The sequence below is a fragment of the Cebus imitator genome, unplaced genomic scaffold (assembly GCF_001604975.1).
Source record: "Cebus imitator isolate Cc_AM_T3 unplaced genomic scaffold, Cebus_imitator-1.0 Scaffold87, whole genome shotgun sequence".
Classification (NCBI taxonomy): domain Eukaryota; kingdom Metazoa; phylum Chordata; class Mammalia; order Primates; family Cebidae; genus Cebus; species Cebus imitator.
In genome coordinates this window covers 6,948,628-6,976,172 of record NW_016107402.1, presented here as the reverse complement: position 1 = coordinate 6,976,172, position 27,545 = coordinate 6,948,628, and the positions used below count along the sequence as shown (strand labels likewise).

Here is a 27,545-nt window from a genome sequence, read left to right as displayed (position 1 = left end):
AAAAAAGTATTACTTTTTTACCCCAAGACATTGGGGAATTTTTTTCTGTCATTTTGAAAAATCAATGCCAAGAGATTATACTATATTGAGATTTTTGACCAAATGTTACTAGTATAAATTGCCCTGGTTCAACCTTGGTTCTTGGTTCCTTCAGTTTGTGGTATGAATAAACATCATTTGTAATTATTTGACTAAGTAATTTTATAACTCCTATTGTTCAGTTTAATATACTATTTTGCTTCTCCCTTTCTCATTGAAATATATGAATTAAAGGGCCATGAGAAGTATTTATCCTTTCTTAAAAGATAGGCACAGGATATAGACTGGGTAATAAAATGTGGTTTGGGTTTGTAGGATTTTTTTGATGCTTCTAGGTACCCAGAACCCCAAATTGTACTTTGTGCTCCTCAGAAGAAAGGTGCTTCAGGCATCTGAGAGAATACCATTGGGGTGATATTTATAAATATGTAAGCTAACACTGAAATCTTAAAACTTTTGAAAATCATAATGCATTTGTATGGTTTATTTTTCAACTGAGTATGTCAAAGCACTTTATAAACAAGTGTTGTCCCTAGTTTGTACTGATGGGGAAAAAGAGGCATGGGGTGATAAGGTGACTGGCCCAAGGTTACACAGTGAGTTATTTACAAGTCTGGAAATAGAAGATTTTTAAAATTCACGTATCAGATATACCATGGGCATTGGCTGTCAAAGCTTCCCTGATGCTATATCCTTTAGTCCTGTCCTTTAGGGACTTGCCTCCAAGGTTGAGAGGGTAGTTCAGGTTTCCTGGCCTGTTCAGCCTTTAGTCCCTGTAGAGGCTTCCAGCAAGCCGACAAGTTACTGCCAAAAGTGAGACAGATGGTACTTTTTATGATGTTGTCCTTAGCTGGAGATTTATTGATTCTCCTCTTCAGGCTAGTCTTTGAAAAGCTGTAAGATGGTATCAGCTTTATCGTGGTTGGTTGAGGGAGGATTTGTACCAATAAATGTCTCTGCCCTATTGTCATTCCTTAGGCCATCTGGTCTTGGAGTATTCTGAAGGTGAGGGATTAGATTATGCTTTGAATTCGTATGCTCATAGTTTGAGGAAATGTTTTATTTGACTTTCCTGTGTGTTGAGATGAAAGTCTCCCAGGCAAAAGATTTCTGAACTGCATTTAATGCCTGAAGAAGCACTTGAAAGGCACTTGCTATTATTTCTCCCAGGTCCCCAACCATGGATTTAGGCTTTTATGCCAGAAAGGGGACATTCATAAAGACCTCCAAGACCTACAGTGAAGAGGAAGTCTGAAAGAGGGAGGTTGAATTCAGCCTTCAGGAATGAAGAGGGCAGATCAGGAGGCTCAGGCAAGGGAGTCAGGAACCACAGACCAGAGCATGGATTTGGAAAGGTTTTCATGTAATTGAAATGAAGCTGGACTTGGAAAGGTTTTCATGTAATTGAAATGAAGCTATTGATTCATCCATTTTAAAAGAATTTGAAAAATTCATTAAAATATTCAATTAGTGGCATCCACTAATAAAAGCATAGGGAGTGGCATCTTTAACCAAAAATGAAAATGAAGAAACAGACTCCAGCCCAGGGACCAGGGGCGATTATGAGGGACATGGTGCCTCATACAGCCAAAATGATCCAAGAGGCATCATCTTTATGAAGCTTTAACACCTGGCAACCTGCTCATTGTATTGTTGAAAAGGTAAGTATGTACTGGTTTTGTTTGTAGCTTTGGTGTGGAATCAGGTAGTGGTGTCTGCAGAGTGTAAACCTTTATTTCATTAAGTAGGAATAACAAATACGGTAATTGTATTTTAAATCCCAAGAGTTTAATTCTAAATTGGCAATGTGACTTTCATCTCTCAAGTTTTTTGAAATCGTTTTTAATTGTGGTTGAGTCTTCATGAACTTTTCCCGTGTCATCAGGGAATAGTTGATCCCCTTTTTTTGAAACCTTTTAATTTTCATTTACCTTTAGTGTTGATAAGTGTCAGAAAATTGAAATGGACACAGATGATTGTATCTGCCCTCCCTTTGAGGAAAGCCATGTTGACTTTAAAATATCGAAAGAGTAAGTTTAGTTATGATTGGAGGGGGTAATGATAGTTTGATCCACACACTATTTGCAGTGTAAAAGTGAAATGCCTTAGCAGACTTAGTTCATTTTTGAAAGTTTTGGATAGTTGAAACAAAGTTGGCCAGTAGGCTCATAGAGCAGTTACAAAGTAAGACTAAATTCATATTTGATACAGATTCCTCTCTACCTCCCATTCTGGGGGGATTTAGTTTTACTGTTAGGTTTTTAGGATAATGATCATTCTATTTTCCTCACCCCACTATGTGAATATATATTCTGTTAGAGATGAGCGGTTACCTGCAATGTGGACCCAGTACCATGGGCTTGAGTTTGTTATTTCATCATTAGAGGCTTTTTCCAACAATTGGTTTACTTTATGAGAAGGGATCATGAGTTTAATTTTCCCACTGATATGTTTGTGTTCTCATTGCCAAAATACAAGTTTCTTAATGATTTGTTACCTTTTTCTATTTTTCTAGACTAGTGTTAAAATTTTGATAGCGTATAGGTTTAGTTCCACTTATAGAGAATAAATGTTCACAATTTACTGGTATTAGCACACATCAGATGCAGAAATGGTATTTTCTTGCCATTTACTATTTCTCATATGTTCCTGTGGGCTTATGTTCCTATGGGCATTTGTCTTTTCACACTACAGCACATAATTTGATGAAACTGATTTTCTGTGCAAGAACTTGTATTTCTCCAACTCTGGTTTTATGGACCACTTCTTTTCATTGGTGTATAGGAAGCAGTTAGGATGTGATGATAGAATGCAGGTTTTAGGTTACCTGGGTTTGAGAAATCCCAGGTGTTTGAGGTAGCCTTGTCAAGTTACTCAACTGCTCTAAGTTAGTTTCTTGGCCTGTCGGATGACAGTAAACCTCAGAGTTGTGAAAATTAAATGGATATAATGTGTATAAAGCACTTAGCATAATGCTTTATACATAGTTAAACATTCAGAAATAGAAGTAGTTACTGTTGCAAAGAAATTTGAAGAAGAGGCCTAGTAGGCTGGAGTAATCATGTTAATAATAGTTTATAGTTGAAAATTAAATCAGCTCTTAGATGCTTATCATCTGCATAGTACTTTTCTGGTTGCTGCTTGTGTAGTTGAAAGTCTGTAAACTTCCTAGTATTTGATTTCTGGCCCATTTCCCCCCTGCCATTCACACTTGTATTTTTTTGGTTCCAGTCACCATTCCTTGCAAAACTAATTAAATAAATTCCTCAATACATAATATTGCCAATATTCATTCACATCCACCACATCTAGGTCCAACTCTTCATCTTTATGCAGGTCTAATTTTTGCTGAGCCTAGAACCAAAGACAGACTCCAGGGGTTGATATGGGACCTCCAGAATGGGGATTGCACAGAATAATCTTATTTTTCCTCTATTCTTCTAGTCTGTTATGTTCTGAACCCACACATGTTTTCGGAAGGACCAGATGGCTGACACTGGCTAATGGGAACCAAAAGACGAGTGAAAGTAACCTGGTTGTCACATACCCCCAGCTTAGAGGTGCTTCACCCTGCCCCAAGGTCAATTTCTTTTTTCTCTGGAGACTTCACCCCATTATATCAAAAACCTTCACTATAGCCTGACTTATCTGAGGTTAGAGTATCATTAAATCAAGCAGCAGCTACACAGGACCGGGAGAGAAGCATCTGCATTTAAAATGGAGTAGAAGGCCGGGCATGGTAGCTCACACCTATAATCCTAGCACTTTAGGAGGCCCAGGCAGGTGGATTACCTGAGCTCAGGAGTTCCAAGACCACCCTGGGCAACATGGTGAAGCTCTGTCTCTCCTTAAAAAAAAAAAATTAGCCAGGCATGGTAATGCAGACCTGTAGTCCCAGCCACTCTGGAGGCTGAGGTACAAGAATCACTTGAGACCAGAGTTGAAGGTTGCAGTGAGCAAAGATTGCACCACTGCACTCTAGCCTGGGCAACAGACCGAGACTATGTTTTAAAATAAAGAAAAAAGGCAGTGGAACCTTGTGGTTTAGAGCTGGGGTTTTTAGAGTCGTGGGTCTGGGTTCAAATCTAGCTCCTCCACTCAAGAGCTCCGTGACAACGAGCAAGTTGCTTAGCCTCACAAGCCTCAGTTTCTCATTATAAAATGGGAAGAAGAATAATACATTCTTTACATTTAATAAACGAATGAAACATTATGGATAAATTACTTACTGTGCCAGGCACTGTGCTAAATAGCCAACATATACTAGCCTTTCTTGTTCTTAGTAAAGAGCTCATAATCAAATGAGAAATTAAGCACAAAGGTAAAAACAAGGCTTAAAAAGCTACAGAAACATAGGCATGTAAAACAAAATTGAATAAAAGTGATAGAGCTAAAGAAAGTCCTAAAATAATTGGAATAGGCAGGTTTCTCAGGCTTCATGAAAGAGGTGATTCTCAAGCATATGAAAGAAGATAGATCGATTTGTATAATCAAGGTGTTCCAAGTATGGAGAGTGACATAAAGATACTTAGGAGTCATTATAGACCTCTAAACAAAAAATGATTTAGCAGCTGACTTTCCCCGATACAATGCAAAAGACAAGTTGACTAAGTAAAAATAGCCCTAGCCTAGAATTTTGTAAATCCAAATGGTAGAGACAGCAAATGAGAAAACTGCAGAATTTTGGCGATAGACCTAGTGGGTAACCAATAAGGAGTAGTCAGAAGTGATTGCAAAGGTATTGGGAGCAAATTAGATGGTCAAGGGATCCGGAAGAGAGAAATCATGAGGTAGGTTTTCTTCTTTGAAGGTGGGGAAAGATCAAGTGCAGACTGAGCTGTGGCCAACGTTTGCAGACCAGGAATCCACACTAGCTCTAATCAGAGAGCTCTTGGTGTGCGGGAACTGCCAGTTTGCCGACGTGAAAAGAGCCCCAGACTGGGTAATGGTGAGCCCTGAAGTCGCACCCCAGCTCTGCCACTCAGTGAGCACGGGTAAGTCATCCACCTCCTCCGGGTGGCCTTGATGGCCCTCCCTCCTCTGAGACTAAAGAAAGAGAGGCCACAATGCCCAGAGCAGCCTCCTTCCTGTCTCAAGAAAGGAAAGGATCTCAGGAACCCATTTCATCTAGCAGCTTTTAGTTGTGGGTTGTAAACAACCCTCTGTTGGCTGGGAAAGTCAAATTGCAACCATAATCACTGATCCTGAGCAGTAAATGTGACATTGGTTAATTCCTCTGTGAGGGCCTGATCGCTGGTTCCCTGGAATGTTGCAGACCTTTGGAATCGAGGCAGTTACACTGTTCTCATTCACAAGCTTTTCTCTGAGTTGGCCTCATCTGAGCACTAGAGTTGGTTGCAGAAGTGTCTTTCTACAGTTTGCCAAGCACTTTATACAGACAGCAAGAATTACTGTTTTTTAGTACTGTCCTATCAATGTGTCCTAACTTTTTACCTCACAAGACCCAAGTTGGCTGAGGCATAGGACATCACTAAGTGCTTTGAAAGAAAGCTGTTTGATTCCTATTCACTGAATGCCATTTCTTTCAGGGTAGATTTAAGGGCTTTGCCCTTAAAGTACACAGTGCTACTGACTCTAGATTGAGGGTTCAAGCCACCCCATGGGTTAACTTCAACAGATGAAAATTTTTCCTTGGCTACAGCAACATCCCTAATCCTGACCAGCCATGGAGAGGTTCGGTTCTTACAAGGAAAATGAGTGAATGTGGGAATGGCTCACCACATTGTGAAAACAAAACTCACATCCTGCTGATGGTTGGCTGAGGACTGTCATGTCCACATACAAAGAAAAGCATGTGGCACAGTTTTAGGACAAAGGTGAGCAGAGATCCACCGTGGAAAGGGGCATATTTTCTTATAGAGAGACCATCCAAGGCATGCCCCTCGGTAAGCAGTGTTGGTGGGTGACCACGGTCACACGCATGGAGGCTTGCTTTCCCCTGCTCTTCATACCCACTCCCTAGCAGTTTCTAGTATTGAGCACCCCCTTAGTCATGCCTTGCCCTGTTAGCCATTGATCAGCCTGTTTCCAGAGCAAGTCATGGGTGTCAGTTTGCAGACAGGACTTAGTCTCCCTGTTCAGTGAAGATGTTTGGAAGACAGAAGTGCAACCCTAAGCTGTTCTGAAAAGGGTTGAGATAAATCCTCTTCAGTAGAACATAACAGAAAAGGGAAGACTTGGTGGTGTTCGGGGCCATTAATATAGGCTATTAGGATCAGAGAAAGCATATTTATCAAGGATACAAACTCAGATGATAATTCTTGCATGAAGAAATGTGGTTAACATTTCTAAAGTTGAAGTCTTAGAGTACCTTAGTTTTAAAAATATGTCATTCCAGTTCTACCTTTTCAGAATTCTGACTGATAAACTGAGCAGCACACCAGCTGTTGAATGAGGAAGATGAGCGCTTTGGCAGTGGGATTAGGAATGGAATAAAGTTTAGAGCAGCCCATGTAATTCAATGTGGCTTTTGTTTGTGGTATCCAGATACCTGTCTGTACTTGGTAAGAATCATGGTGCCTGCCTTTATTACAGAGAAAATGACAGCAACTTCCCCTCATTCTTTTGACTAGGTTTGTCAGGATTGAATATGACCAGAGGAAAATAGTTTTGGTAAAGACAACACAGTGTTTGGGATCAAATTTTATATTTCAGGGTGTTTTTTGGATTTGGGAATGTTTGTATTATACTTAATGGTTGAGCATTCCTAAACCGAAAATCCAAAATGTTCTGGTGAGCAAATTTGAGCATCCTGTTGCCACTCAGAAAGTTTCAGATTTTAGAGCATTTCAGATTTTGGGTTTTCAGATTCAGAATACTCAATCTATTGCAGAGAAACATTGAAGAAAAGAGTTTCTTTTCTTACTTGAAGTGTGTTGTATATTGAATAGTGAGGCCATGCTTTTTATCCTTTCATATGCATAAGGGAGAAAGATTGAAAGGTGTGCATTGAAAGGGTAAGAGGAGGCATATTGCAGGGCTCTTTGTGTTTTCATCAGTCTCTGCTGTGGAGGGTTTTTTTACGTTTGTCTTAGATTGTTTCTCCTGAATTTCTGCATCCTATGAATTATTGAAAGATGTTCTTTGTTTTTAATAGAGCAGAAAAGAGGATGTCTGCTGTTAGAATTAGAGAAATTTATCTCTTGGGTTGTTTTGTGAGGCTTATTCACAAGTCACACCAGAGATACATATATACATATATGTATACACATGCATAGATAAAATAGTGTGTATACATGCATTGTGTGTATTTTCTTTTCCTTTTTACTCTGACAGAGGTTTCAAAAGGAGATTGCTTTCTGAGAAAAGGGATTTGTTTCACATTATTTGCTGCAAAGCACAAAGGGAATGTTAAGATTGGCTTTAAAAGGCTCTAGTGTTAGTTACCAGGAAAAGCTTTACTTTGTTGAAGGCACTAAAATTTAATTCAGGAACAGTTAAAGTGTATAAATAAAGTAAAATTGAAATCCATACATAAAAGGTATTTCAGATGATAAAAATTAAATTTATCCCTTTTCATCTGTTGGTGTCTGGTGGTACCATCCTAGTCCAGATGTGTCAAATTTTCCATTTTTGAAGCCCAGCACAGTGGCATGTACCTGTAATCCCAGCTACTTGGGAGACTGGAGCCAAAGGATCCCTTGATCCCAGGAGTTCAAGTCCAGCCTGGATAACATTGAGACCTCCGTCTCCATTGTTAAACCAAAAGGGCACTAATTTTAACATTTAACCTATCATAGTTTTGATGTTAGTAGAAACCTTAGAGATATGCCGTATACCTTCAAATTTCACAAAATAAGATACAGAGAAATAAAATGATTTAAATATGCTGTTCAGAGTTTATAGCAGAACCAGGACTAGAACCCAGACCAGTTCTTGCTGCTTCAGTCTTAATCGTTGGGGAGTTTCAGCCCTGGTGTCAAGCCACAGGTTTGAATGCCAGCTCAGCTGGGTTTTTTTATGCAAGTTATTTAATACTCTGTGCTTGGTTTCTTCATTTGTAAAACAGGAATAACAGTACTTAGCTGAAACATACTATTAAATACAGTGACATTGCTTAATACAGAGATATTGTTTAGTCGGGGTTAGGTAATATTTTATTTTTATTATCTAATCTTCCCATCTTAATTTACTTCTGTCTTATTCACTCTACTTACTGAATGACATTAAATCATTCTTCAAGTAAAGCAGATTTGGTAAAAACAACCACGCTAATCTGCACTTTGCTTTATTTTCAGAACAAGAGTCCCTATCAGGTATGGTTTGTTGTATGGGAAGATGTTTGTTTTAATCTTCCAAACCCACTCAGCATGTCAGTGGCAGAGAGAAGTGACAGGTGCCTGATTTGATCCTTGAGCTGAACTTAGATAGTAAAATGTTTCAAATAACTTTTTTCAAAGAATAGTAGCCAAAATTTCTCTGTAAAACAAATTTAATCTCAAGTCAGCTAATTTAATAAATGGTTTAGATACCCCCAAAATAGAGTTACTAAGTGACCCACTTGTTAGAACTTTTTAGAAGTAAATATTAGGGAAGGCTTGTAGGGATTTTTCTGTAACATTACCAGTTGTCCCTGTTAAGGAAGTTTTATTGGCATGCTACACTTTGCTTCAGTGTCAGCTTGCAAAGAAAGATTCATCTGTATAAACATTAATTTTTATTTTTAAATTATCCTGCCTCTACTAAACAGATTGTCACTGAAAGGTCAGGATAAGTTCTACATATGAGCCTTGGAACAGAGTGATCTTTGAGTCTGGGAGAATGTATTGCCATGTACGTCTGACAGAAGCATCACTTGCCATCTGAAGCCTCTGAGCTTTCTATTTCAGTTGACCTGCAGAGCTTAGGGTGTTGCATTCTGTGACCACCCCCTTTGCCCAGTAGTTGTAACCCTTAACCATTTTGAGGAAAACAGTTGGTATTTTCCTGTGGTTTGTTTAATCCTCAGGATTTGGTGGTGTCCTTCTAAGATCACATAAGATCAGCCCTGGTTATTGAACAGTGCTGAGCCAGAGCATGACTCAAAGGGGAATGGAGGCCATTCCATCGTGCCCAGGCCGAATATCCCTCCTTCCTCTCTGCATGGCATCAGGCTCTCACATGATGCCAAAATAGGTGATGCTGTGGACAGAGCAGACTCGGGACTGATCTTGACAAATTGAGGAGGGTACTTTTGTTGTTATTATTTGGGATCCATCTAGAGATAAACCAAAGTAGAAAATAGTTGAGTTGGTTTTGTATTTGCCTTAAAAGAAAAATTGTCTCTGAAAAAAGAATAGTATAGTTTTCCTAATGACCATTGTATCTAAGAAAGGAAAAAACAGCTGCATTATATTATCTATTACAGATTCTTAGTGACTGTAAAGCACTTTTGAACATAGTCAGTGATTTGGAGAGGCTTTACTTGCCTTGTCTAATATAACATGATGTTCAAAATCATTCTTATTAAGCTGCCCAGCAATTCTGGCGTATGGAAGCATGAAACTGTTTTAAAGACTTCACAGGCCGGGCGCGGTTGCTCACGCCTGTAATCCCAGCACTTTGGGAGGCCGAGGCGGGTGGATCACGAGGTCAAGAGATCGAGACCATCCTGGTCAACATGGTGAAACCCCGTGTCTCTTCTAAAACTACAAAAAATTAGCTGGGCATGGTGGCGCGTGCCTGTAATCCCAGCTACTCAGGAGGCTGAGGCAGGAGAATTGCCTGAACCCAGGAGGCGGAGGTTGCGGTGAGCCGAGATTGTGCCATTGCACTCCAGCCTGGGTAACAAGAGCAAAACTCCGTCCCAAAAAAAAAAAAGACTTCACAGATCATAAATTGAGCCAGGTGGCTTCTGGATTGTGTTACTGCAAGACACTTCCTGTTAAGTAACTGGGTGTGTCTGTGTTTTTTTTTTTTTTTTTTTTTTTTGAAGTTGAGATTCAGTGCCATTCAGACATTTCAGCATAAAGAGCCCTCAAACGTTGTAACCTACCACATTGTAACCTACCACACACTGTAACCTACCACATTGTCACCTTCAGAGGCTATATGAAAGGAACTCTCTAGTAAAGGAAAAATTCAGCAATTCTGAATTTTCTCACTTATTTAATATATTATTGAGTACAGCATTACATTCTAAAGAAACTGAAGACTGGGCGCATTGGGCTCACGCCTGTAATCCTAGCACTTTGGGAGGCCCAGGTGGGCAAATCACCTGAGGTCAAGAGTTCGAGACCAACCTGGCCAACATGGCAAAACCCTTTCTCTACTAGAACTATAAAAATTAGCCAGGCATGGTGGCACACACCTGTAATCCCAGCTACACGGGAGGCTGAGGCAGGAGAATCACTTGAACCCAGGAGCCGGAAGTTGCAGTGAGCTGAGATCGTGCCACTGCACTCCAGCCTGGGCGACAGAGTGAGACTCCTTCTCAAAAAATGAATTAATTAATTAAACAAACAAACTGGAATCATTTTTTGTCAGCAGGCTGGGTGACTCTCTGACATGTATTGTAACCTATTTGTAGTGTCAGTGTGTTTAAATGCAGAGGAACACTAGTCAGTGTGTGCCCGTGTATACACAGCCTTTCAGAGTTTTAAAAAAATTGCTTGTAACTTTCCTTTCTTGTTATGATGAATAAGATGGTTTTTGTTTTAAAATATAGGCAATGGTCACAAAGCTGGATTTTTCACAGCTATGTCAGACCAAACTAAATATTTTTTGATAACTTATAGGCCGTTTGTATAACCTTGCTTATAAGTATCTTACAAATTTTACACTTTGGTTTTATAAATTGTACTCTTTAAAAGGCATTAATAGGATGGGGGGTTTCTTTAGGATATATGTTAAACCAACAAACCTCTTGGCTAGAAAAGATGTAGCAATACCATTTAAAGAAGTTTGCATGAGGTGTATACTGATTTCAGAGAATTCCAGCCTATCTAAAACTTCATGGAAATGAATTTGGAATCTTACTGGGAAGCAAATAGCTCCTTTTCACTGATAAGTTTTAGAGTAGTTAATTGGCATGTGACAGATTTGTTTACATAGAGGAACAGGAACCTTAAAAAAAAGTTTATTCTTCCACATGATTTAACATTTATTACCCAGTACCTGAATGTAGATCTAATTGTTCTCTAAGATACTACTTTTAAAGCTAAAAAAGATGAGTTTTATGTGGTGTTTGAAAGAGCATTATATATCTTGTAGCGTTACATGTTTTGGATTCTTATACCAAGCATCCCTATCTTTGCAGTTGCCACCAACTAATTGGGAAACAAAAGAAGTGTCCTGTGTGTGTAGCCAGCCTCCTCCTAGAAAGATAGGAGTCTACTTTGAGAAGTCTCCCTACCTCTTTAGTGCCTGTTGGCACAAAGCAAAGTGGTTTCACCTAAAGAGAAGAGAAAGCCAATCCTTAGTTTGCAAAATCCACCTAACCTTTGCTAAGCATGAATCTCATTGCTTTCTCTTTAATGTTAATGAAGCTGGATGTCAAAATGGTGCCAACCAGGATTTTGTTTGTTCTCTTCTAGATATGGTTTTGTGGAGTTTGATGATCTGCGTGATGCAGATGATGCTGTTTATGAACTGAATGGCAAAGACCTTTGTGGTGAGCGAGTAATTGTTGAGCATGCCCGCGGCCCACGGCGAGATGGCAGTTACGGTTCTGGACGCAGTAAGCATTCAAAGGGCATACTTGTATCAGTAACATGCTTTTATTATTAAATGCTGGTTTTCTAAAGTAATTCATTGATATTACAGTTTAATGTATTGATGTTTAAGCTATTTGTTTTATAAATTATGTATCTTTTTAAATGTAGAATTGCAAATAAACGTCTTTGATAATGTTTAATTTTAATTAAATTAATGACAATTTCTTGTTTATAATACTTTATGAATATGTTTAATGATGTGTGTTTGTGTTGTTGTTTTTTCTCTGTAATGCAATTGTTTAACATAGATTTAACAAAGACCTCAATGTTTTAATTAAAAGAATCCTTTGAGGCTAAGATGACTGCCTGTTCCATTTGCTGACCTTGGGTTACCTTTCCATGCGTGGCTCTTTGAACCATTGTGGCCCTTGGCTGACCAAAAACAGGAAGCCATGTGACGACCGCAACCTTTCCCCATTAGACCTGGGTGGTGAGGATCCCAAGGGTTAGAGACAGATGAGATTAAACTGAAATAGGTGCCTGAAAATCTTTTTTTCATATAAAATATTCACAAAATTTTTAATCACTGTGAGTAACACTAGTAACTGATTTAGTAATTTGGTTACTTATTTCTAAATTGTTAAATTGTTAATAGTTTTTAATTTATGCATGTTAATCTTAAATATAAATATTAATGAATATATATACTTACAACTTTTTAGATTAAACGTGTATATTTAGCTGATTGATTCTGTAAAAATCTGTTTTAGAATTAAGGGTGGGAATAGAGTTAAAACTATGTGCTATCGTTTGGGGCGGGAGTAAATAATATATTTAAGGGGGGATATATGCTGTGTCTTCTTTTTTCCTTTTCCTCCACTGAAATAATCTTATTTATTTAAACCTTCCAAAGGTGGTTATGGTTATAGAAGAAGTGGCCGAGATAAATATGGCCCTCCTACTCGCACAGAGTACAGGCTTATTGTGGAGAATTTGTCAAGTCGGTGCAGCTGGCAAGACTTAAAGGTTTGGGCCCCATTAACCTTTTGGGGTAAGGTTGGGCAGGAGCTAAAGTTGGGAAACAGGTAGATTTGTGCAGGCCCAGGCATACACGAAATATAATAGTCTTATATGTTTGAAAACCTTCACAGAGATTTTCAAACATGTAAGACCGGAAATAATTAAAGCTTCCATATGAGTCCAGAAAACATCAGAATTGCACTCCTACTGTACATTGTGGGACCATCATTCTAAGGAGAAATCTGTGAGATTGTTTCATTTTGTTTTGAGACAGAGTTTCACTCTATTGCCCAGTCTGGAGTGCAGTGGCACATCATAGTTCACTGTAGCCTCAAACTTTGAGGCTCAAGCAGTTGCCTTGCCTTGGCCTCCTGAGAGGCAAGGACTACAGGCACATGCCACCATGCCTAGCTAATTTTTTAAATTTTTTGTAGAGCTTGGTTGTCACTATGTTATGTTACCCAGACTGGTCTCGAACTTCTGGCCTCAAGTGACCCTCCTGCCTCAGCCTCCCAGAGTGCTGATAGGACAGACACATGGCCCAAATGTGTTATATGAAATTTTCCTCTCTAAAGAATGTTTTAAACCCCGTTTCTACTTAAAAAGATACAAAAATTAGCCAGGCATGGTGGTGAGCGCCTGTAATCCCAGCTACTTGGGAGGCTGAGGGAGGAGAATCGCTTGAACCCCCAGAGGTAGAGGTTGTAGTGAGCCAAGATCGTGCCACTGCACTCCAGCCTGGGCAATAGAGCAAGACTCTGTCACACAAAAAAAAGTAAAACGAGGTGCTGGTGTAGCTACTCACCAGTCAGTAAAATAGAAAGGTTGGAACCACCAGTGTTTCCTGCAGCATTTGCTGTAACATGCAAATTCACATCAGCTTCAATGTGTGTCCTTACTGGTGAAAACTGACAATCTGACCAATGTTCTCTCATAAGGTTTTTGATGGAATATTTGTCCTGAAAGAGTTTTGGTGTAAAAATCAAGATTCGGTGCTGATATTGGCCATCCAGTGTATGACCCCAGGTCTGTTGTTTTTTTGGGGGTGGCGGAGTGGAGCCTCACCCTTTCACTCAGGTTGGAGTGCAGTGGCAGCATCTCAGCTCACTGCAGCCTCTGCCTACCAGGTTCAAGTCGTCCTCCTACCTCAGCCTCCCGAGTAGCTGGGATTACAAGTGTATGCCACCATGCCCAGCTAATTTTTTTTTCTTCATATATTTTTATTTTATTTCTTTTTTTCCACTCCCTGCCCCTGATTTTTGTATTTTAGTAGAGACAGGGTTTTACCATGTTGGCCAGTCTATCTCAAACTCCTGACCACAAGTGATTCATCCACGTCAGCATCCCAAAGTGCAGGGATTACAGGCATGAGACACTGCACCTGGCCCCATTTTTTGACAAAACGTTTTTAATCTCAATAGGGAAGAAATACTTACTGAGTATGATCATGACCTGAATGGTTTTAGGAGGATATATGAAATGGGTGTTGTTTTCTGCCTCCCTTCTCACTTTTTTTGATCATATTTAAACAAGTCATCTCTAGCAAAATGAGTGAGTGTATTCAGGTTCAGTAAAGAATAGTTAGGAATCCTTTACATTTGTGTAGTTTTTAATTTAAAGCACTTTTTTTTTTCTTTTTAAAATTTGTTCTCAACAACCTTCAAATAACAGATGAACAGATGCAGAAGAGCTGGGACTAGGACTCCTGACTCCCAGTCTGCTGTTTGTTTAGGTGTATTGTGCATATTGTCGGCATCATAGCAGACCTTTACTGAATGTCTGCCAGCAAGATTCTGCTTGCTGGGGGAATGACTCCAGTATTCTTAGAGCTAGGAATTGAACTATGGTAAAAACTGGGAAGCTACTCTCCATGAGTAGAATGCTAACTCTGCATTGACATTAAATGTAGTATTAAGTTAACTTCTTAGAAAACCTCTTAATTTTTTTGTTAAAACAGAGCTTAGTTCCCATCCTTAGTTGACATACTTCTGTACCTTCTGGCAGTTCCAGTCTAAGAAAACAAGAGTTATAGATAATAAAGCAGATTTCCTAGCTCTCAAGATGTCCAGCTTGGATAGAATCCTGGCTCTGCCACTAAGATCACTTATGTGACCCTAAGCAAGTTACTTATGTCTTATGCTTCGTATTCCTCAACTATAAAATAGGGTTAATACTAATTTCTGCTCAAGGTTATTGAGAGAATTTAGTGAACTGTTATATAAAAAGCTTAGGACAGCTTCTGGCACAATGTGTGTTAGCTGTTTGTCAGGGAACTGCAAAAAGAAAACAAATTAGGGGAGAGTTTAAAAAATAAATTTCTTGGGCTGGGCCCTGTGGCTCACGCCTGTAATGCTAACACTTTGAGAGGCCGAGGTGGGCAGATCACCTGAGGTCGGGAGTTCGAGAACACCTTGACCAACATTGAGAAACCCCGTCTCCACTAAAAATACAAAATTAGCCGGGCGTGGTCGTGAATGCCTGTAATCCCAGCTACTCAGGAGGCTGAGACAGGATAATCACTTGAACTCAGGAGGCGGATGTTGTGGTGAGCTGAGATCACGCCATTGTACTCCAGCCTGGGCAACAAGCATGCGAGACTCCATTTCAAAAACAATGAATAAATTTTTAAAGATAAATTTCTTGCCCTTTTTTTCCCCCGAGTCTCACTCTGTCACCCTGACTGAAGTGCAGTGGCATGATCATGGCTCACTGCAGCCTCTGCCTCCCAGTTTTAAGCGATCCTCCTGCTTCAGCCTCCCTAGTAGCTGGGACTACAGGCGCACGCCACCACACCCAGCTAATCTTTTGTACAGTGGCGTGATCTCGGCTCATTGCTGCCTCAGTCTCCTGAGCAGCTGGGATTATTGGTATGCGCCACCACGCCTGGCTAATTTTGTATTTTTAGCAGAGACAGGATTTCTCCATGTTGGTCAGGCTGGTCTGAAACTCCTGACCTCAGGTGATCGCCCACCTCGGCCTCCCGAAGTGCTGGGATTACAGTCGTGAGCCACCGTGCCCAGCCCAAAAATAAATGTCTAATGCCCAGTGATGGTAGCGTTGAGATGCAAATTACATATTAGTGTGCCATTCGTGGCATTGACAATTGGTAGTGTGGCCCATAGCGTGGAGTAGCATTAGGAAGTCAGTTTCTGGGCTGGGTGCAGTGGCTCACACCTGCAATCCTAGCACTTTGGGAGGCTGAGGTGGGCAGATCACGTTAGTTCAGGAGTTCAAGACCGACCTGGCCAACATGGTGAAACCCTGTCTCTACTAAAATACAAAAATTAGCCAGGTGTGGAACCTGGGAGGTGGAGGTTGCAGTGAGCCTAGATCACACCACCGTACTCTAGCCTGGGCAACAACAACAACAATGAAACAGTTGTTCATGCCTGTAATCCCAGCACTTTGAGAGGTAGGGAGTTTGAGACCAGCCGGACCAACATGGAGAAACCCAGTCTCTATACAAAATTAGCCAAGTGTGGTGGCATATGCCTATAATCCCAGCTACTTGGGAAGCTGAGGTAGGAGAATCCCAGAACCTGGGAGATGGAGGTTGTGGTGAACCAGGTGAGCCGAGGTCACGCCATTGCACTCCAGCCTGGGCAACAAGAGTAAAACTTCATCTCAACAAAAAGACTTCAGTTTCCGGCATCTTACTGCTTATTTTCAGACCTGGCTCATTCACCGATTGCCTAAATGACCTTGAGTAATTTACTTAACATCTCTTACACTTTTCATATTTGTAAAATGAGGGTGATGATTGTTTCTACTTCATATGGTTATCACTACGATACAATCATACAATAAACTTTTGATATGTCAGCTGCTATTATTATTATTAATTTGGAAGTATGGCAGTATAAAGCAAATGTACTGACACTCCGCATGCCCTATGAGCAGTTACCATGTACCTCAACTTGCCAGGGGAGTCCCAGTCTTGGCCTATGAATAGCATCCTTGTTTCCTCTCAAATATATTACAACTTGAATGGCTCCCTGCGTTTTGCCCAGAATCCCTACTCCTGCAAATGACTGAATTGAATAAAGAAATTTTTATACCAGAGATATTCTTTGCTAGATTATGAATATCAAAAGACTGTATATAACCTAAATATCTCAATTGGTAAATCCTCAGAAAAAGTGTTAGGCACATTAATTATGAAAATTGTGTAAAAACATATAAGCATGTTTATGATAAAAGGGATAATAAAAATGGTAAAGACATATAAGTATGTTTATTATGCAAAGAAATAATAAAAATGGTATGTATTCAGTGTCACTTTGTAAAATACAGACAGGAAGGTAATATACAGAAACTGTATTAAAATTTATGTATTCATTTAACAAATAACATTGAGTGTATATTATATATAAGAAATGGGCCAGGCACAGTGGCTCACACCTGTAATACCCACACTTTGAGATGCCAGGCAGGCAGATCACCTGAGATCAGGATTTCAAGACGAGTCTGGCCAACATGGTGAAACCCCATCTCCACTAAATATACAAAAATTAGCCAGGTGTGGTGGTGGGCACCTGTAACCCCAGCTACTTGGTAGGCTGAGGCATAAGAATCACTTGAACCCAGGAGGCAGAGGTTGCAGTGAGCCAAGATCACACCACTGCACTCCAGCTGCCTGGGTGACACACCAAGACTGTCTCCAAAAAAAAAAAATTTTTTTTTTAATTTTTGTTTTTATAAAATGATAGCTAACTAAAAACTTCTATATTCACACAAAACTTTCTTTGTTTTGAGACAGGATCTTGCTGTGTTTCCCAGGCTAGAGTACAGTGGCCTGATTTTTTAAATTTTTGTAGAGATGGGGTCCACTGTGTTGCTAGGGATAGTCTTGAATTCCTGGGTTCAAGCGATCCTCCCACCTCAGCCTGTCAAAGTGTGGGATTGCAGGTGTGAGCCACCACACTTGTCCCCAAAACTTTATTTGAAGGAGCGATTTAATATGTATGTGTTGTCTTCCCACCCACCTAATATGCCTGGTGCTTTAAAGAACCTCAGTATATGGGCCGGTCTCAGTGGCTTACACCTATAATCCCTGCACTTTGGAAGGACGAGGCCAGCAGATTACAAGGTCAGGAGTTCAAGACCAGCCTGTCCAACATGGTGAAACCCTGTTTCTACTAAAAATACAAAAATTGGCCGGGCATGGTGACGTGCGCCTGTAATCCCAGCCCCTCAGGAGGCTGAGGCAGGAGAATTGCTTGAACCCAGGAGGCAAAAGTTGCAGTGAGCTGAGATTGTGCCACTGCACTCCAGCCTGGGCAAAAGAGCAAGACTCCATCTCAAAAAAAAAAAAAAAAAAACCTCAGTACATGATTGATGGGTAGATGAAAATATTTAAGAGTAAACTTATTCTGAGGAATACTGGCATTTCTTAAAAGTTACTCAGATGAGCCGGGCGCGGTGGCTCAAGCCTGTAATCCCAGCACTTTGGGAGGCCGAGGCGGGTGGATCACGAGGTCAAGAGATCGAGACCATCCTGGTCAACATGGTGAAACCCCGTCTCTACTAAAAATACAAAAAAAATTAGCTGGGCATGGTGGTGCGTGCCTGTAATCCCAGCGACTCAGGAGGCTGAGGCAGGAGAATTGCCTGAACCCAGGAGGCGGAGGTTGCGGTGAGCCGAGACCGCACCATTGCACTCCAGCCTGGGTAACATGAGTGAAACTCAAAAAAAAAAAAAAAAAAAAAAAAAAAAAAAAAAAAAAAAAAAAAAAAAAAAAAAAAAAAAAAAAAAAAAAGTTACTCAGATGATTGCATTAGATATTTTAGTAAAACATGTCCTAATATAGTCATGCTTTTTTTTTAATCCTCAGGATTATATGCGTCAGGCAGGAGAAGTGACTTACGCAGATGCTCACAAGGGACGTAAAAATGAAGGGGTGATTGAATTTGTATCTTATTCTGATATGAAAAGAGCTTTGGAAAAGTTGGATGGAACTGAAGTCAATGGCAGAAAAATCCGATTAGTTGAAGACAAGCCAGGTTCCAGACGACGCCGGTCCTACTCCAGGAGCCGGAGCCATTCAAGGTACTGTTGATGTCTTTTATGTGTTGGAGCTCATCATAAATTCATTAGTGAGCATATAGATGATTTATTTACATTTTCCTGTTGAGTTCTCAATAACATGATTCCACCTGGTTCAGTAACTTAGAAGTTTGAACTGAACATTTATTTGTAAAACTCTTGAACACTTAGGTCATGAGTACAAATAGAAGTAAAGTCCCTTCTCTTAGAGGGACTCTCTTAGGAGCCTTGCTGGGTACAGTGGCTCACACCTGTAATCCCAGCACTTTGGGAGGCTAAGGCGGGTAGATGATGAGGTCAAGAGTTCAAAACCAGCCTGACCACTATGGTGAAACTCCATCTATACTAAAAATGCAAAAATTAGCTGGGCGTGGTGGTGCACAACTATAGTCCCAGCTACTTGGGAGGCTGAGGCAGGAGAATCACTTGAACCCAGAAGGCAGAGGTTACTGTGAGCCAAGATGGTGCCACTACACTCCAGCTTGGGCAACAGAGCAAGACTGTATCTCGGGGAAAAAAAAAAAATCAGAGGCCTTCTTTCACATTTCTTCTTGGGACCCCTAGATACTACCTTGGTTAAGGGCACACATGGCAACTTTGTCTTATTTAGCACCTGAACAGGCCAAGCACTGGGCTAAGCATTGGAGAGGCATAGTAAAGAAGACAAATGACCAGGCATGGTGGCTCACGCCTGTCATCCCAGAGGCCGAGGCGGGTAGATCATGTGAGGTCAGGATTTTGAGACCAGCCTGGCCAACGTAGTGAAACCCCATCTCTACTAAAAATAAAATAAAATAATGAGCTGGGCATGGTGGCACACACCTGTGTTCCTAGCTACTAGGGAGGCTGAGGCAGGAGAATTGCTCGAACCCAGAAGGCTGTGGTTGCAGTGAGCTGAGATCGAGCCACTGGGCTCCAGCCTGGGCAACAGAGCAAGACTCTATCTTAAAAAAAACAGACAAGGATCCCTGCCCTCCTGAAACTTGGTCTAGTGGAAAAGATGACTATTGAATAAACAGTGCCATTGTGACAAGAAAATGCACACAGCACAAGTAGTCTAGAGAGCTGGCAACAGCTTCCCTAAGGACGTGTTACAGAACTGAGTCCTAATGGATAACGCAGAGATGGTGAGCAGAGAGAAAATGCCTTTCTATCTAGCAGAGAGAAGGGTGTTTTTAAAGGCCTGGGGTGGGGGGAGCAGGAAAAGGTTTTCCAGAGTAGAGAAGCTAATACAGAGAAGGAAAGGGAGGAGAGTGGCTTGAGATAAAGCAGAGAAGGACCAGAGACACTGACCATTGGGCCAGAGCAAGAATGGAAGAGTGATGGGAAGTCATTGGAGACTTTTCAGGTTTTGTTGTTTCGTTCTTTTAACTTTTTATTATGGAAAATTTGAAATTTATGTATGAAGATTAGAGAACTCTAAATCGCTCCTCTCACTCCTCCAGCTTCAGTAGTTTTTATTTTGCCAGTCTTATTTCATCACCCCCTCCTGCTGCATTGTTTTAAGGCAAGTCTAGACATCCTGTCATTCCACCTGCAACTTCTTCAGTATGTATCTCTAATACTTGAAATGAAACCATGATAATATAGCCAGCAAAATTAGCAATAACTCCATACTATGACTTAATATCCAGTTTGTATTCCAGTTTTTCAGTTGTTTGTTTGTTTGTTTTAGAAATGGAGTCTTGCTATGTTACCCAGGCTGGTTTTGGACTCCTGGGTTCAAGCGATCCTCCCACCCCAGCCTCCCAAAGTGCTGAGATGACTAGCCCCAGTTGTCTTAAATAGATATTTTTGCAATTTGTTTCTTCAAACATAAAAGTTGAAAGAATAATGATTACCTGTATACCTTCCTCTGGCCTTAACAGATAGCATTTTACCTTTTCTCTCTTTGTATGTATGTATTTATACAGGCTCACTATACATTTATTTGCTGTAGCATTTGAAAGTAAGTTGTAGAAATTATGATACTTTGCCCCTAAATACTTCAGCATGTGTCTCCCAGAATGAGAATAACTACAGTTCTCTTTTTTCACTTAAGAGCATTAATAGTAATTCCGTCAGATTACTAAATATCCAGGCCATATTCATGTTTCCCTAGTTACTCCATGGTTGTCTTTATAGCTTGGTTTTTTCTTTACCAGGTTCTAATTCAGTCATACAGTACAAGGAAGTTTTAGTAGTAAAACCTAATGTAGTCATGCCTTTAGTCTGGAGCATTTCCCTTAATGACATTTATTTTTCTTAGGTTTGGGTTTTTTCGTTTGTTTGTTTTTTTGAGACGGACTCTTGCTCTGTCACCCAGGCTTGAGTGCAGTGGTGTGATCTTGGCTCACTGCAGCCTCTGTATCCCTGGTTCAAGCTATTCTGCCTCAGCCTCCCAAGTAGCTGGGATTACAGGCGTGAGCCACCACACCTGGCATATTATTCTTAGTTTTTTAATACTATCTCATATTCTGCATTTATCTGTTTCTTCTTGATATCATTGAACTTTTATCCCAGAACTTCCTTTATGCTGGAAGTTAGGTCTGGAGAGGTGTGGTTGAGATGCAGATTAAACATTTGTAGCAAGAATACTTCATGGGTGATGGTGCCTGGGCAGCTTTGAAAGTTTCCCTGTTTCTGTCATGATGAGGTGGTCTAAGCCCATCTTGTACACTTCCTACTCTATGCCTGGAATCAGTCATTTCCCCAAGGAGTCCTGGTTGGTAGAAAATAAGAATCTACAGTCTGGATGCATTTAAATTTTTTTTTAAAGATTGGAGTGTCTGCCTCTTTAAAATAGCTCTCGTCACAGTGAAATGAATAGATCGTGAAGGGGAAAAGTGTTGTGGAACAAGGGGAGAGATGATGGTGGCTTGCCCAGGGAGGTAGCAGCAGAGGTGGACAGACGGGAGATCAGGAAGCATGATCATCAGTGTGTAAGGGGAAAGTCGGGGGAGTCAAGAATGGCTCTGATTTCTGTTATAAGGAACCATATGAATAGCAGTGGCATCAGTGCACATAAGAAATCCAGCAAAAGGGGCAGGTAATGGCAGGGGCAGTTAGAATTTCAAGAGCTGATAAGAGGTTCAGGTGAACCATCCAGATGGAAGGTTTGCTGGTTACTTCACCTGTGGATTTAGAACCCAGGAGAGAGTTTGTGCCTGGACACAGCCAGTGCTATATATATTTGATTGAAAAAATATCTTGACTGGGCACAGTGGCTCATGCCTGTAATCCCAGCACTTTGAGAGGCCAAGGCAGGGGGATCACCTGAGATCAGAAGTTTGGAGAAAGCCCATCTCTACTAAAAATATAAAATTAGCCAGGCGTGGTGGTGCGTTCCTGTAATCCCAGCTGCTCAGGAGGCTGAGGCAGGAGAATCACTTGAACCCAGGAGGCAGAGGTTGCGGTAAGCTAAGACCGCACCATTGCACTCTAGCCTGGGCAACAAGAGCGAAACTCCATCTCAAAAAAAAAAAAAAAATCATGATTGATGCTCATCAGCTAGCCTCTCGTCAGCAAGTATTAAAAAATATTTCTCCCTCTAGGTCTCGCTCTCGAAGCAGACATTCCCGTAAGAGCAGAAGCCGAAGTGGAAGCAGCAAAAGCAGTCATTCTAAGAGTAGATCCCGGTCCAGGTACGTCTTCTGTGGTATAAGTGGAAGTGGTCAGCAGGGAATGCCTGTACCTTGGCTTTTTTTTTTTTTTCCCCCAAAGAAACAGGGTCTCACTCTGTCACCTGAGCTGGAGTGCAGTGGTACAATGATGGCTCACCATAGCCTCACCCCACTGGGCTCAAGCAAGGCTCCACTTCAGCCTCCCAAGTAGTTGGGACTACAGGCACATACCACCACACCCAACTAATTTTTTATTTTTATTTATTTATTTTTTTAAAGATGAGTTTTCACCTTGTTGGTCAGGGTGGTTTCGAACCCCTGACCTCAGATGATCCACCCACCTCGGCCTCCCAAAGTGCTGGGATTATAGACGTGAGCCACCACGCCTGACCTATTTTTTAAATTTTTTTGTGGAGACAGGATATCACTGTGTTGCCCAGGCTGATCTTAAACTTGTAACCTCAGCTGGATGTGGTGGCTCACACCTGTAATCCCAGTACTTTGGGAGACCAAGGTGGGCAGATCACCTGAGGGTGGGAGTTCAAGACTAACCTGACCAACATGGAAAAACCCTGTCTCTAATAAAAAATACAAAATTAGCTGGGTGTGGTGGCAGATGCCTGTAGTCCCAGCTACTCAGGAGGCTGAAATGAGAGAATCACTTAAACTTGGGAGGCGGCGGTTGCAGGTTGCAGTGAGCTGAGATCGAACTCGTGACCTCAGATAGTCCTCTCAGACTACTGCAATTACAGACACGAGCCACTGTGCCCAGCCTGACTTAGATTTTAGTCATATGACCAGTATTCCTTCATTCCTTCACTCCTGCTTTTCCAGCTTTGGTTGTTTTTGAGATGGAGTCTTACTCTGTCACCTAGGCTGGAGTGCAGTGGCACAATATCGGCTCACTGCAGCTTCCGCCTCTCAGGTTCAAGTGATGCTCCTGCCTCACCCTCCTGGGTAGCTTCGGATTACAGGCAGCCACCACTACCCCCGGCTAATTTTTTTTATTTTTAGTAGAGGCAGGGTTTCACCACGTTGGTCAGGCTTGTCTCAAACTCCCGACTTCAGGTGATCCACCTGCCTCGGTCTCCCAAAGTGCTGATATTACAGGCTGGAGTTCAGTGGTGCGATCTCAGCTCACTGCAACCTCTGCCTCCTGGGTTGAAGAGATTTTCCTGCCTTAGCCTCTGAATAGGTGGGATTATAGACACACATCACCACACCCAGCTAATTTTTTATATTTTTAATAGAGACAGGGTTTCACCACGTTGGCCAGGCTGATCTCAAACTCCTGACCTTGTGATCCTCCCATCTCGGTCTCCCAAAGTGCTGGGATTGCAGGTGTGAGCCCCATGCTCAGCCAGTTTTTCCAGCTTCTGACTGGCATCATGGGGGTTCAAAAAGAAATCCTTAGTTGGTGCCATCCATGCCTTATATGGGGGGTGTAACTCTACACATACGTCCTTTGGTCTTTTTATCTTCCAGATTAGCGTGAAGTCACATGTGACTCAAATATTGTCCCATGTCTCCTCAGGTCGGGCTCCCACTCCCGGAGCAAGAGCCGGAGCCGAAGCCAGAGTCGGAGCCGGAGCAAGAAGGAGAAAAGCAGGAGCCCAAGCAAGGACAAAAGCCGCAGCCGCAGCCGCAGCGTCGGCAAGAGCCGAAGCAAAAGCAAAGACCAAGCTGAAGAGAAGATCCAAAACAATGACAATGCTGGGAAACCTAAGAGCCGGAGTCCTAGCAGGCATAAAAGTAAGAGCAAAAGTCGGAGCAGGAGTCAGGAGAGGAGAGTGGAGGAGGAGAAGCGAGGGAGTATGAGCAGGGGCAGGAGCCAGGAGGAGGGCAGGGGCCAGGAGAAGAGCCTCCGCCAGAGCCGGAGCCGGAGCAGGAGCAAAGGGGGTAGCAGGAGCCGGAGTAGGAGCCACAGCAAGAGCAAGGACAAGAGGAAGGGCAGGAAGAGAAGCAGGGAGGAGAGCCGCAGCCGCAGCCGCAGCCGCAGCAAGAGTGAGAGGAGCAGAAAGCGAGGCAGCAAGCGAGACAGCAAGACGGGCAGCAGCAAGAAGAAGAAGAAGGAAGACACTGACCGCTCACAGTCCAGATCGCCATCCCGCTCTGTTTCAAAGGAGCGGGACCATGCCAAGTCTGAATCCAGCCAGAGGGAAGGCCGAGGGGAGAGTGAGAATGCTGGCACCAATCAGGAGACCCGGTCCAGGTCGAGATCCAATTCCAAATCGAAGCCAAACCTTCCATCAGAATCACGCTCCAGATCAAAGTCAGCTTCAAAAACCCGATCTCGGTCCAAGTCTCGATCCAGGTCTGCTTCTAGATCACCCTCCCGGTCTAGATCTAGGTCCCACTCAAGGTCCTAACTGGCTACGACCACAGCTGGAACTACCCGAGGAGTCTTTTGTACATGTTTGGTAGCCGTAGCACAAGTGATTGGAGTAGAACATGTCACTGCTGTACATTTTTAACTCCCCTAATGGTGTGTCTATAATTGTTAAATCTAAGTGCTTCCTCTCAGTAAAGCCTCCTGGCTCCAGGCCTTCCTGCTCGACTGAAAAAAAAAAAAATTTCTCTTTTGAAAATCCCCTTTTACTCATGGCCCACAGTAGAATATCCAAAACGCCTTGGCTTTCAGGCCTGGCCTTTCCTACAGGGAGCTCAGTAACCTGGACGGCTCTAAGGCTGGAATGACCACATAGGTAGGTATGGTGAGTTCAACCATTTTTGCTCTTGAATTGATGCCCTTCGATGTATGCCATTTAGTGAAAGTGCTAAGTCTTAAGTTTCCTACCACTTTGGTTTCATATTTTTGGACTTAACAAAGTTGTGAATAGCACAGTCAAAGAAAATTGATACCTGCAGTAACCCATAGGAAATAAACTGTAGAGTTCCATATTCTGGTATTGTGATTATATTGTTTTATATTAAAAAAGAAAAGAAAAGAATTTTTTTTAATTTTATTTTTCCCCGTCTTGCAAAGTATAGTGACCCCTGTTTCCATTAAATTTGAATAAAGACTATTTTTGCTTGACAAAATTTCATGGTGCTTTAATTGAAGTTGTACTTTCTGATATATCTTGGTATGTCTTGTCTTAGCATAAAAAGTTCATGTGTAGGCCAGGCATGCTGGTTCACACCTGTAATTTCAGCACTTTGGGAGGCCAAGGCAGGTGGATCACGAGGTCAGAAGTTTGAGACCAGCCTGACCAACATGATGAAACCCTGTTTCTTAATAAAAATACAAAAATTAGCCAGGCGTGTGTTACAGGTGGTGTGTGTCTATAATCCCAGCTACTCAGGCTGTGGCAAGAAAATCACTTGAACCCACAAGGCAGAGGTTGCAGTGAGCCAAGATTGTGCCACTGTACTCCAGCCTGGTGACAGAGCCAGACTCCTCAAAAAAAAGAAAAGTTAATGTGTCAACGATGGTTTTGTTCCTTGGGATCATCCATCTTAGGGAAACAACACATTCCTAAAGGATTTTTCTCACCCAACAGAATAAAAGCAAGTTTCCCAGGAGTTTATCATTCTTTCTTTTAAGAAACTTAACGGCCAGGCTGATGAGGAATTAATCAGTTTGGAAACTTGGAGCATTACCAAACAAGTTCTTCATGAATATACAGTTCTTCTGCACCATTTGTTGAAATTACCCTGAATCTGTGGTGTCATGATCTCATCACCTTAAGATCTGAACTAATCAAAAACCTGGGGGAAAAAATGTGGTGGTGTTTTTCCTGAGACAGAGTTTCACTCTTGTTGCCCAGGCTGGAGTGCAATGGTGCAGTCTTGGCTCACTGCAACCTCCACCTCTGGGGTTCAAGCAGTTCTCCTGTCTCAGCCTCCTAAGTAACTGGGATTACAGGCGTGTGCCACCATGCCCAGCTATTTTTTTTATTTTTACTAGAGATAGGGTTTCATCATATTGGTCAGGCTGGTCTCAAACTTCTGACTTCAGGTGATCCATCCACCTCCGCCTCCGAAAGTGCCAGGATTACAGGCATGAGCCACTGCGCCTGGCCTCCTGGATGACTTTTGTCCTAATTGTCCTTGCATTGCTTGTTTGGCCTAGCTCTCTAGGAGGCACCAGAAGTACAGTGGTTCCAATCTGATCTCAGCCCTTGAGGAACTGTTGAGGGGCATCAAAGCAGGGGGGAAGCTTGAGGGCTTTCATTACATGCTGGAGCAAAAGCTTGGGAAAGGAGATTCACTTGACTGCTGCCCGTTAATTCATTGGGGGCTGTCCCTAGGTTTAAAACAACTATCCCATTGCCTCCTATAAACCAAAATTTTAGAATGCACTGGAAATACAAAAGCAGAGTGTCTCTTGCCCTCCTGGAGTTTGTGATCTGGTTGCTAATGATGAAGGCAAAGCGGATGTTCAGAGAACAGAGTCAGAACTTCATCTAGGATCAGAGAGCACTTAAGTTGCTGAACCTTTTGGGTATGTGAGGTGGGAAATATTCCTATTGAAAAAAAACATCTGTGAGCAAAGCCATGGAGTCGGAAAAGCACAGGGCATTGTGCCCAGGGAACGTGGAGTTTGATAGTGGAGATTTAGAGAAGTTTAACAAAATGGATGGTGACATAGAGGGCCATAGACACTAGGAAGAGGAATTTGACCTTTGTCCTGTAAGCACTGGGGAACATTGTAAGTATTTGACTAGGAGGGTGCAGGAAGGAGGGTTGTGCTTCTGGACCTGACAGCAATGTGAAGGATTGGATGCAGGCAACGCAGCAGTTCAGGGCATGCAATCCCAGATGATACAGGGAATGCATGATCAAAGGCCGTGATAGGAGGAGCAGAAGAGACAAGACCCAGCAAGACTTGGGAGATGTCCCGGCAAAGGAGCTATCGGAGTCAGCTGCAAGATGATGAAACATCATCTAAGCGATGGGGAAGATGAAGCGGAAAATTAGTTCAGTTTTGAAAACGTGGAATTTCAAAAACAGACTAGGCAGCCAGACTGAGGAACCTCACTCAGTTTCTGGAGAATTTCCCAAACCTTTTTCTGGGCCCTTTCTTGGGTCGTCATGGCAAGGTGATCAACCCAACCAATAAAATTCCCACTGCCTCAGAGGATCTCATGTTGGTCTCCAGTGGTGACTATTTCTTATTCCCTGATTTTATCTCTATAAGGATGGGGACATTTGTTGGGGCTTTTTTTTTTTTTTTTTTTT

The 27,545-nt window shown here is 41.9% G+C and overlaps 2 protein-coding genes across 2 annotated transcripts in view; both read left to right on the top strand.

The window, feature by feature from the left end:
- The window catches only part of MECR (mitochondrial trans-2-enoyl-CoA reductase), a 66,240-nt gene extending 62,112 nt beyond the window's left edge, over positions 1 to 4,128 (top strand). Inside the window, exon 11 of the transcript XR_001827053.2 lies at positions 3,484 to 4,128. The gene's annotated coding sequence lies outside the window, so the exon portion shown is untranslated. The remainder of the gene's footprint in view (positions 1 to 3,483) is intronic.
- SRSF4 (serine and arginine rich splicing factor 4) overlaps positions 1 to 25,403 on the top strand; it is a 34,637-nt gene extending 9,234 nt beyond the window's left edge. Inside the window, exons 2-6 of the mRNA XM_017534793.2 lie at positions 11,574 to 11,716; positions 12,607 to 12,719; positions 18,548 to 18,762; positions 22,293 to 22,382; positions 23,896 to 25,403. Of these exons, the coding sequence (XP_017390282.1) occupies positions 11,574 to 11,716; positions 12,607 to 12,719; positions 18,548 to 18,762; positions 22,293 to 22,382; positions 23,896 to 24,730 (1,396 nt within the window). The 3' untranslated portion in view covers positions 24,731 to 25,403. The remainder of the gene's footprint in view (positions 1 to 11,573; positions 11,717 to 12,606; positions 12,720 to 18,547; positions 18,763 to 22,292; positions 22,383 to 23,895) is intronic.
- Positions 25,404 to 27,545: the final 2,142 nt, after the last annotated feature.